Genomic DNA, 11,693 nt, shown 5'->3' with positions numbered 1-11,693 from the left:
ATAGACAGCAGAACGGTGGCCATGGAAGTCGGAACCCGCTAAGGAGTGTGTAACAACCCACCTGCCGAATCAACTAGCCCTGAAAATGGATGGCGCTGGAGCGTCGGGCCCATACCCGGCCGTCGCTGGCAGCGAGACGCGCTTGGAGGTGCGCTCAGCGCGGCTCCCATATGATTGCGCACTGGTGTGCGTCTGGGCCGTGACAGCGTGGCACGCGAATGTCTGGGCTGCATTGGATCAGTCTCCTTTCTTTAACAGGCAAAAGCTTTATAACCTCACTAATGCCTTGCATCGTCTATATTAGATATATAACAACGGGCGGGTGCGGTTCTGATTAAATGTTAGAAACGGGTGGATGGCGGATGGTTGACGACTTTCTGATGCGGTTGCGGATGAAATAATTGCCTATCCGCGCATCTCTAGTTCATTCATAGTTTTGATGCTTTCAGTGACAATCCACAATGTCAAAATTTACAAATAGTCATGAAAATAAAGAGTAGTTTCTTCAAAACTACTTTTGCTCTGATTACTGCTTTGCACACTCTTGGCATTCTCTCGATGAGCTTCAAGCACACCTGTGAAGTGAAAATCATTTCAGGTGACTACCTCTTGAAGCTCATTGAGAGAATACCAAGAGTGTGCAATTTTGAAGAAACCAGAATATAAAACATGTTTTCAGTTATTTCACCTATTTTTGTTAAAGTACATAACTCCACGTGTGTTCATTCATAGTTTTGATGCCTTCAGTGACAATCTGCAATGTAAATTAGTCATGAAAATAAAGAAAACGCATTGAATGAGGAAAAGGTGGGTCCAAACTTTTGGCCTGTACTGTATATACACACACACACCCCTTGTTCTACACGCAATAATTCGGATCAGAAAATGTTGACTTTATGATTGCACAAATTCCTTGAAATTGCCAAAAATGCTACTAGTACTACTAATGTCTTACTACTACTAGAATAGGAGCCGTAAACACTGCAGCACATGTGACGTCATGTCTGCATGCGGGTCAGATTGCGTTCACATTAGACTTCGCCTCTTGTTTTTTTTTGTTTTTTGTAATGTGCGACGGCATAAAAAGACCGGATTTGACCAAAAAAAAATCTCATGGACATCCTACCCTGCAGTGTGAAAGTAGCCTTATTATGTTTACAATAAGACTGTGGGCAGGGTTATACATCCGTAGTACTTTGGCTCAGTAGAAAGACTCAAAAAAGGAATATGTGCACTGTATGCATACACATCAATGAATATACTGCTGTACAAAAACATAAAAAATGACTTATGAGAGTGGGCTGACTTCTAAACTGTAGACATGTCATCTGTATGCTACAATAAGTCACTATTTCAGGTACACGCAAAAAAAGTCCTGTTCATAAATGCTGTTTAAAGTGTTTGCCACAACACTTCCTCTGTCAGTTCCGTACTTGGATATTGCTTTTTTTAGGATTGTAAAATGGAGTGGATCCTTAGTGTCCTTTTTCTTTTTTTCCGCATGCATACATACTGTATCACACTCCTATTTTGAAAATAGGCAGTGGAAATAATGTAGTTTGACAATTCTCACTTGCACAGAGGGGAAAAAACAAGTAACTTCATAGTGATGTTCCTCTCTTAACGCTGATGTAGTTGAATAAAAAAATAATAACAAAAATAAAGTGTCTTTACTGTAGTTAGTTCTTATGCAGATAAGGTCCATTAGACGGTTTTAATTCCGATGAAGAACTGATGAAATACAAGTCCACCGCGCCATCTGAAGGTCATGTAGTGCAGCAAAAGGAAGTGACAACATTTAGGCATCATGTCCCTGATAAAAGGCTCTTCGTAGCACCGCCGTTCATACTGCGCTGGCAGGTAATGGTTGAAAAGTCACATGCTGGCGAAAGAGGGACCAGGCCTTAGTGTTCACCGTTAGGGTTCTTTCTGTGCCAAAGTCTGTTTTTGGGGTGTCGTTTCAGTTCATGGCGTGCTGGCGAATAGTGTGGAAGATCCAGTCCATCTTGGTAGTCCAGCCGCCATGATGAGCGTCGTTCATCTGCTTCATGAAATAGTCCAGGGCCTCCTGCTCCGACTTGTCCAGGGCCAAGGTCTTGCGAATGTAAGCGATGTCGTCGAATGATTGCAACTCGGGCATCCCGGAGCCCAGCATCATGGAGAAGAGGTTGATGAAGAGGTTGGCGTGCTGCCGGATTGCCAGGTATGCCTTGTAACACATCTCCTGGAACCTGATGGGCAGGGGGGAATGGAAATTTGACTCCAACACTTAAAGGGGAACATTATCACAATTTCAGAAGGGTTAAAACCATTAAAAATCAGTTCCCAGTGGCTTATTTTATTTTTCGAAGTTTTCTTCAAAATGTTACCCATCACGCAATATCCCTAAAAAAAGCTTCAAAGTGCCTGGTTTTAACCATCGTTATATACACCCGTCCATTTTCCTGTGACGTCACATAGTGATGCCAATACAAACAAACATGGCGCATAGAACAGCAAGCTATAGCGACATTAGCTCGGATTCAGACTCGGATTTCAGCGGCTTAAGAGATTCAACAGATTACAAATGTATTGAAACGGATGGTTGTAGTGTGGAGGCAGGTAGCGAAAACGAAATTGAAGAAGAAACTGAAGCTATTGAGCCATATCGGTTTGAACCGTATGCAAGCGAAACCGATGAAAACGACACGACAGCCAGCGACACGGGAGAACGATTGGTACAGGTAAAAGCCAGTAAATTAGAATATTTTGAAAAACTTGATTTATTTCAGTAATTGCATTCAAAAGGTGTAACTTGTACATTATATTTATTCATTGCACACAGACTGATGCATTCAAATGTTTATTTCATTTAATTTTGATGATTTGAAGTGGCAACAAATGAAAATCCAAAATTCCGTGTGTCACAAAATTAGAATATTACTTAAGGCTAATACAAAAAAGGGATTTTTAGAAATGTTGGCCAACTGAAAAGTATGAAAATGAAAAATATGAGCATGTACAATACTCAATACTTGGTTGGAGCTCCTTTTGCCTCAATTACTGCGTTAATGCGGCGTGGCATGGAGTCGATGAGTTTCTGGCACTGCTCAGGTGTTATGAGAGCCCAGGTTGCTCTGATAGTGGCCTTCAACTCTTCTGCGTTTTTGGGTCTGGCATTCTGCATCTTCCTTTTCACAATACCCCACAGATTTTCTATGAGGCTAAGGTCAGGGGAGTTGGCGGGCCAATTTAGAACAGAAATACCATGGTCCGTAAACCAGGCACGGGTAGATTTTGCGCTGTGTGCAGGCGCCAAGTCCTGTTGGAACTTGAAATCTCCATCTCCATAGAGCAGGTCAGCAGCAGGAAGCATGAAGTGCTCTAAAACTTGCTGGTAGACGGCTGCGTTGACCCTGGATCTCAGGAAACAGAGTGGACCGACACCAGCAGATGACACGGCAGTATTGAGTATTGTACATGCTCATATTTTTCATTTTCATACTTTTCAGTTGGCCAACATTTCTAAAAATCCCTTTTTTGTATTAGCCTTAAGTAATATTCTAATTTTGTGACACACAGAATTTTGGATTTTCATTTGTTGCCACTTCAAATCATCAACATTAAATGAAATAAACATTTGAATGCATCAGTCTGTGTGCAATGAATAAATATAATGTAAAAGTTACACCTTTTGAATGCAATTACTGAAATAAATCAAGTTTTTCAAAATATTCTAATTTACTGGCTTTTACCTGTATGTGTTTGTTTGGCATTAAAGGAAACTAACAACTATGAACTAGGTTTACAGCATATGAAATACATTTGGCAACAACATGCACTTTGAGAGTGCAGACAGCCCAGTTTTCATCAATTAATATTTTCTGTAGACATACCCTCATCCACTCTCTTTTCCTGAAAGCTGATCTGTCCAGTCCAGTTTGAAATGCATCTGCTTTGAGTGTCGCAGGATATCCACACATTCTTGCCATCTCTGTCGTAGCATAGCTTTCGTCGGTAAAGTGTGCGGAACAAACGTCCAATTTCTTGCCACTTTCGCATCTTTGGGCCACTGGTGCAACTTGAATCCGTCCCTGTTCGTGTTGTTACACCCTCCGAGGCATGATGTCTCCAAGGTACGGAAAACAGTCGAAAAAAAACGGAAAATAACACAGTAGGCACTGATCAAATTAAAAGTAGTTTTTAGGAAGATCATTCTTTATTTTGCTGAGAACATTGATGCTATTGTTTTAATTCAGAAAGCTAAGCTAGCTACACAACAAATTGAGCTAACACTACTAATGTATTATTCACACATTTTTAACCTACTGCTATTATAAAAGTTGTTTTTTATTTGAAAAATCCTTCATTTTGTGAAGGTCTGTGGTTGGAGCCGGGATAATCTTTGCACACACTCAAAGCGACTTTGTCACAGTTGAAGACACATTGCCACTAATCATCAAATTTAAAACTAAGGCACTTTTTCTTCGGATGAGGCTGAAAGTTTGTGTAGCGACTTGGGCTTGTTAAAACAAACATCAGAGCATTTTCCTTTGTTGGCTTTCATTGTGGACATGATGTTGTAACACAGCCGGTTTTACATCATTTTAAATTCCCACAAGGATGTTTGGGTACATTTTTACCATATGTGGATAATTTTCTGACATCACACTTGAATAAAACATTGCACTTGAATTAAACACATAAGCAGGTACCATCGGTAAAAAAAAAGTTGCTTTTTTTGCATAATAGGGCCTCTTTAAAAAATTAAAAACAATTTTATATATATATATATATATATACATATATATATATATATAAGGGCTGCGAATCTTTGGGTGTCCCAAGATTCGATTCAATATCAATTCTTGGGGTCACAATTCGATTATAAATCGATTTTTTCGATTCAACGCGATTCTCGATTCAAAAACGATATTTTTCCGATTCAAAAGGATTCTCTGTTCATTCAATACATAGGATTTCAGCAGGATCTTCCCCAGTCTGCTGACATGCAAGCAGAGTAGTAGATTTTTGTAAAAAGCTTTTATATAATTGTAAAGGACAATGTTTTATCAACTGATTGCAATAATGTACATTTGTTTTAACTATTACATGAACCAAAAATATGACTTATTTTATCTTTGTGAAAATATTGGACACAGTGTTGTCAAGCTTATGAGATGCGATGCAAGTGTAAGCCACTGTGACACTTTTTCATTTTTATTTTATTTATTTATTTATAAATAACTAATGATAATGTCAATGATCATTTTTAATTGCTATGTTGATTAGGGATGTCCCGATCCGATATTTGGATCGGATCGGCCGCCGATATTTGCAAAAAAATGCGTATCGGCAAGGCATGGGAAAATGCCAATCCAGATCCAGTTTAAAAAAAAACTCCGGTCCGTGTTTTCCAACGCACCGATTTAAATAATACATTCCACTTTTCTGCTGCTCCCTAATTTCCGTTCCGCATTTTCCCAGCACACCTTCAACACATCCACAGGTCTGTGGATTCTCACGCAGTTGCTTTTAGCTGCTGGCATTACACGACAGGCTCTTCTCACTCTTTCCTGTGTCCCCCTCTCACAGACAGCAAGCGCACCTTCTTACACACGTCACATACTGTCACGTCATACGTCACATACGTATACGCCCTCTCCCAGCACAGAGGTAGCAGCATGGCTAACGTTAGCTGTGATGCTAGCGCAGCCGTGGGAGCAACGCTCCCTCTAAGGTGCGCGCCTGTGCAATTACGCACTGCTCAAGTGTCCTCTGCGCACGGCAAATCTATGCCACGCACAAAATCAAATAAAAAAATAAGCGCATAACAATTTTCGACACACGGACACGACAGAGAAAACAGTTTTCGTCATCATTGTTCAAATATTGTAACGTCTGTCGAGACGCTTATCTCCATTCGGTGCCACACGCCCACACCATCAAAATACAGAGGCAAACATTTCCAGATCAACACCGTATGAAAAAAAAAAGGTGACTTTTTTAGTTGTGATTTCCTTCTCTGCATGAAAGTTTAAAAGTAGCATATATTAATGCAGTATGAAGAAGAATGTTTTAATGTAGACACATAGAATCATCATACTGCTGTGATTATATGCATCAAGTGTTCATTCAAGGCTAAGGCAAAATATCGAGATATATATCGTGTATCGCAATATGGCCTTAAAATATCGCAATATTAAAAAAAGGCCATATCGCCCAGCCCTAGCTCAATGATGCCATTTCTGTTTGTCATGTATAATTTTGTCTATTTTGTGTTTATCCTTGAATAAACAGGTCAGTTTCTTGTTACCAACCATTGTGTATTATTCAAACTCCCCTAATTCAGCTGGCTAGTTGTTATCAAGAGTACTAAAACCCTTTTCAACATGATTCTGACAACTAAGTAGGCTAAATAACTTTAAACTTTAATACATGCTCGGATAAGCCAGTATCGGTCAGTATCGGTATCGGATCGGAAGTGCAAAAACAATATCGGTATCGGATCGGAAGTGCAAAAACCTGGATCGGGACATCCCTAATGTTGATATTGTTACTAATATCGATACTGTTGTTGATAATATTCATTTTTGTTTCACTACTTTTGGATTGTTATGTGTCGTGTTTGTGTCTCCTCTCAATTGCTCTGTTTATTGCTATTCTCAGTGTTGCTGGGTCGAGTTTGGTTTTGGAATTGGATTGCATTATTATGGTTTTGCTGTGTATTGTTTTGTTGGATTGATTAATAAAAAAAATTAAAATGGATTTTTGAAAATTGAGAATCGATACTGAATCGCACAACGTGAAAATGGCGATTTGAATTCGAATCGATTTTTTCCCACACCCCTAGTCGATACCCAGACGCAATTCGGCCGCTGCCTTTATAAGTATCGAATACAGTACCTATCCCTATTATTCACTGAAGACTGACTCATATTGGGCACTAGTGGTACCTTTCAAACTCTCTTGTTTTGGTGCACTCTTGCGTTCCTTTGCTTATGACGATCAAGAAGTCTTGCGTCAGCACAAAGGGCACACGTTCTCTCTTGTATCCAAACTTCTTCTTTTTGTGGTCAAGGAAATGGCCAAAATCGATGTGGAATAGCTGTGGTGCATCATAAACAAGATTATTCAATGAAATGCGACACACCATCAACAGAGAGCATCTTAATCAATTTAAATGTGTGACCTTTACCTGTCCATCATCTTTGACCATGATGTTGCTATTGTGTCTGTCACCTATGCCCAGGATAAATGTGGCGACACAATAGCCTGCGCATGACCGTGTAAACAGATCTATGGCCTGGTCATACCTAAAATTAAATAATGTGCATTGAAATTAGGTTCTCAGTCCTGACAACTGCATCGTCATGATTACAATGAAAGCCACTCACATCTCTCCCTTGTTCTTATCCTTAAGCCACTGGTGCAGTGTGTGGCTGTTGAACTGCAGCGCCCCCTTTAGGCCTCCTTTGCACTGGATCTGCATGATGGTGTGAGAATTCCTCACCACCTCAATCAAACCAACACAGTCACCAATGGAGAGACAACCGTAGGGAAGCATCCTAGCAGAAGAAGGAGCAAAAAGAATGATCACAATTAATTTTTCCATATCCTCCAATCTCGATTAATATCACAAATCTTTTTTTTTCATTAAAGCGGATTGTCCCGTGCAGAAGTATCGCATCTTTACTGTTTGCTACTGCAGTATCTTGTAACAAAGAGGTCCGCCATGTTTGATTGAGGTAATATATACGTTAATAGCGGACAACCGTCATTTTGTTCATATATACAGTACAGGACACACCTTCTTCTCATTCAATGCGTTTTCTTTATTTTCATGACTATTTACATTGCAGATTGTCACTGAAGGCATCAAAACTATGAATGGACACATGTGGAGTTATGTACTTAACAAAAAAGGTGAAATAACTGAAAACATGTTTTATATCCTAGTTTCTTCAAAATAGCCACCCTTTGCTCTGATTACTGCTTTGCACACTCTTGGCATTCTCTTGATGAGCTTCAAGCACACCTGTGAAGTGAAAACCATTTCAGGTGACTACCTCTTGAAGCTCATTGAGAGCATACCAAGAGTGTGCAATTTTGAAGAAACCAGAATATAAAACATGTTTTCAGGTTTTTTTTTGTTAAGTACATAACTCCATATGTGTTTATTCATAGTGTTGATGCTTTCAGTGACAATCTACAATGTCAAAATTTACAAATAGTCATGAAAATAAAGAAAAAGCATTGAATGAGAAGGTGTGTCCAAACTTTTGGCCTGTACTGTATAATTGTGCTTACAACAGTACAGGTTATGCTACGGTCCGTACCTGGTTTTAGGGCCACAGTTTTGCTTCTTTTTCTGTATGTTTTGTGGGAGTAAAGATCACTTTTTTTTCTCTCAAAATGTTTTTGTGTTTTCTGCTTGTCATTACAAACATTTTGCAGTAAATCACTGGTGAAGTGAATACTATACTTTGAAGTTAACATTTACCAAAGAACACTTTCAAATGGTAAATTATTATTTGTATCCATTAATCACTTGTATACAAGTATATATATATTATATATATACATATATATATATATATATATATATATATATATACATATATACACATATATATATATATACATATATACACATATACACATGTATATACATATATACACATATATACACATATATATATACACATATATATATATATATATATATATATACACACATACATACACACATATATATATATATATATACATACACATATATATATATATATATATATATATATATATATACACATATACACATATATATATATATATATATATATATATATATATACACACACACATATTTATATATATATATATATATATATATATATATATATATATATACATATATATACATACATACATACATATATATATACATACATATATATATATATATATATACATATATATACACAAGTATATATATATATATATGTGTGTATATATATATATATATATATATATATATATATATCGCAATTTGGACATGGACGATTCTGCAATCGATTAATAATCGTCAATAATCGATTTATTAATTGTAGATAAAGTAATGCAGACAATTCTAATATTTGGCTGACTGCCGCAAGTCACCTCACCGAGAGATCCGACCAGTTCCTCTATTATATTATGTTCCAGTTTCCATTAATTCAATCAATGTGGGAATTGCTATAAATGTTTCTTATTACAAATGCACAGTTTTTTAAAGTTGCAAGTGATAAACGCTTATTTAGTGAAATCAAAAGAAATGTAAAAATGGTAAATGGGTTATACTTGTATGGCGCTTTTCTGCCTTCAAGGTACTCAAAGCGCTTTGACACTATTTCCACATGCACACACTGATGGCGGGAGCTGCCATGCAAGGCCCTAACCACGACCCAACAGGAGCAAAGGTGAAGTGTCTTGCTCAGGGACACGACGGACGTGACTAGGTTGGTAGAAGGTGTGGATCGAACCAGGAACTCTCAACTGCGCCACGCCATTCCCGTGTATGTAAAACTGTATCAATATGCAAAAATTAAAGATGCATTAATAATCAATATTTAATCGAATCGTAGCTCCTGAGTGGTAATCGTGATCGAATCATGAGGTGTCCAAAGATTCCCACCTCATATACCTGTATATATGTGTGTATATATACATATACCGTATTTTTCGGAGTATAAGTCGCACCGGAGTATAAGTCGCACCTGTCGAAAATGCATAATAAAGAAGGAAAAAAACATATATAAGTCGCACTGGAGCCCGGCCAAACTATGAAAAAAAACTGCGACTTATAGTTCGAAAAATACGGTATGGGTATTATATAATTTTTTATTGAAAAATAGATATATAATTTTCCATCCATCCATCCATCCATCCATCTTCTCCCGCTTATCCGAGGTCGGGATATATAATAAGATATATAATTTTTAAATATATAATTTTTTGGGTTGTTTTTGTTTCTTAAAAACAAAGCTTTGTGTCTTTATTGTTGGCTGATGTCAACATTTTGGCTTTTTCCTCATTGTGTTTCTGGCTGTTTTTCCAATTTTTGCTAGTGTCTTTTGTTTTTTGTAATGTGCCTCGGGCCTATGACGTGTTACTGGCAAGCACCGATGGCCCTTGTGCCGCCCTTGTGCCCTGTTGTAGAAGCCAACTGTTTATGGCCAGTATAGTGTTAGTATAGTAGTAAATGTGTTCATCCTCTGGTTACATATGGGAGGCGAGTCACATGATTGTCTTATGTCAGAACTGGAAGTAGTAAAATCAACTGTTCACCTGGTGGGTTTATCCTGTGTGATAAAAGAGGGGATAAACAGAGAAGTTCTTATTTAGCTGCCGCCTTGTTTTATCATATATCACTATCTTTGCACAAGTCAATGTTTAGTTTTGTATGCACAACATGTCAGCACCAAATCCATACTTTGGACCAATGTTAAAGGACTCTACTATTTGGCTTGTTAGATCCCGTCACAGATGAGCGATCATGTTGGTTGAAGTGGTTGAGGGAAAAGTTGTTTGATGTTGGATGCTAGAAAATGTCCGATGCGTTGCAACAGTCAGCTTTAAAGTACCAGTAGAGTGGAAAAACAACTTGACTTTATATGCTTATTTGTTTTTCCATTGTATTCATTAAACCATATCCAATTGTATTTACAATCAGCAAAGTACGTGAAAACACTGTTTAAACATCACAAAATGTCACAAATTCAGTCAGCCATTTTGACTATTGCGCTCTGAATACCTTTGGCTATTTTCGGAGATTGACATCACAGTAGTGACGCTTCTGCACTCTGACCATATCATCAGATCGGTCATACTGGCAATACGCAAAAATTGGAAGGAGATGCGCTGTGTATCGTTCACAATCCTTAAAGGGGAACATTATCACCAGACCTATGTAAGCGTCGATATATACCTTGATGTTGCAGAAAAAAGACCATATATTTTTTTAACCGATTTCCGAACTCTAAATGGGTGAATTTTGGCTAATTAAACGCCTTTCTATTATTCTCTCTCGGAGCGATGACATCACATTAAGCAATCCGCCATTTTCTCAAACACCGAGTCAAATCAGCTCTGTTATTTTCCGTTTTTTCGACTGTTTTCCGTACCTTGGAGACATCATGCCTCGTCGGTGTGTTGTCGGAGGGTGTAACAACACGAACAGGGACGGATTCAAGTTGCACCAGTGGCCCAAAGATGCGAAAGTGGCAAGAAATTGGACGTTTGTTCCGCACACTTTACCGACGAGAGCTATGCTACGACAGAGATGGCAAGAATGTGTGGATATCCTGCGACACTCAAAGCAGATGCATTTCCAACGATAAAGTCAAAGAAATCTGCCGCCAGACCCCCATTGAATCTGCCGGAGTGTGTGAGCAATTCAGGGACAAAGGACCTCGGTAGCACGGCAAGCAATGGCGGCAGTTTGTTCCCGCAGACGAGCGAGCTAAACCCCCTGGATGTCTTGGCTCACACCGTCCCTTATGCCACCGAAGATGATCAAGAGAAGAATATCGACCCTAGCTTCCCTGGCCTGCTGACATCAACTCCAAAACTGGACAGATCAGCTTTCAGGAAAAGAGAGCGGATGAGGGTATGTCTACAGAATATATTAATTGATGAAAATTGGGCTGTCTGCACTCTCAAAGTGCATGTTG

The 11,693-nt window shown here is 38.4% G+C and overlaps 1 protein-coding gene across 1 annotated transcript in view; it reads right to left on the bottom strand.

Annotated features, from left to right (window-relative positions):
* Positions 1-1,045: 1,045 nt before the first annotated feature.
* The window catches only part of LOC133575896 (phosphatidylinositol 4,5-bisphosphate 3-kinase catalytic subunit alpha isoform), a 119,091-nt gene continuing 108,443 nt past the window's right edge, over positions 1,046-11,693 (bottom strand). Inside the window, exons 18-21 of the mRNA XM_061928802.1 lie at positions 7,377-7,547; positions 7,178-7,295; positions 6,936-7,087; positions 1,046-2,231 (exon numbers count right to left, since the gene is read on the bottom strand). Of these exons, the coding sequence (XP_061784786.1) occupies positions 1,961-2,231; positions 6,936-7,087; positions 7,178-7,295; positions 7,377-7,547 (712 nt within the window). The 3' untranslated portion in view covers positions 1,046-1,960. The remainder of the gene's footprint in view (positions 2,232-6,935; positions 7,088-7,177; positions 7,296-7,376; positions 7,548-11,693) is intronic.

Source organism: Nerophis lumbriciformis, linkage group LG33, assembly GCF_033978685.3.
Source record: "Nerophis lumbriciformis linkage group LG33, RoL_Nlum_v2.1, whole genome shotgun sequence".
In the NCBI taxonomy this organism is placed as follows: Eukaryota; Metazoa; Chordata; class Actinopteri; order Syngnathiformes; family Syngnathidae; genus Nerophis; species Nerophis lumbriciformis.
This window is presented reverse-complemented; position numbering and strand designations above follow the sequence as displayed.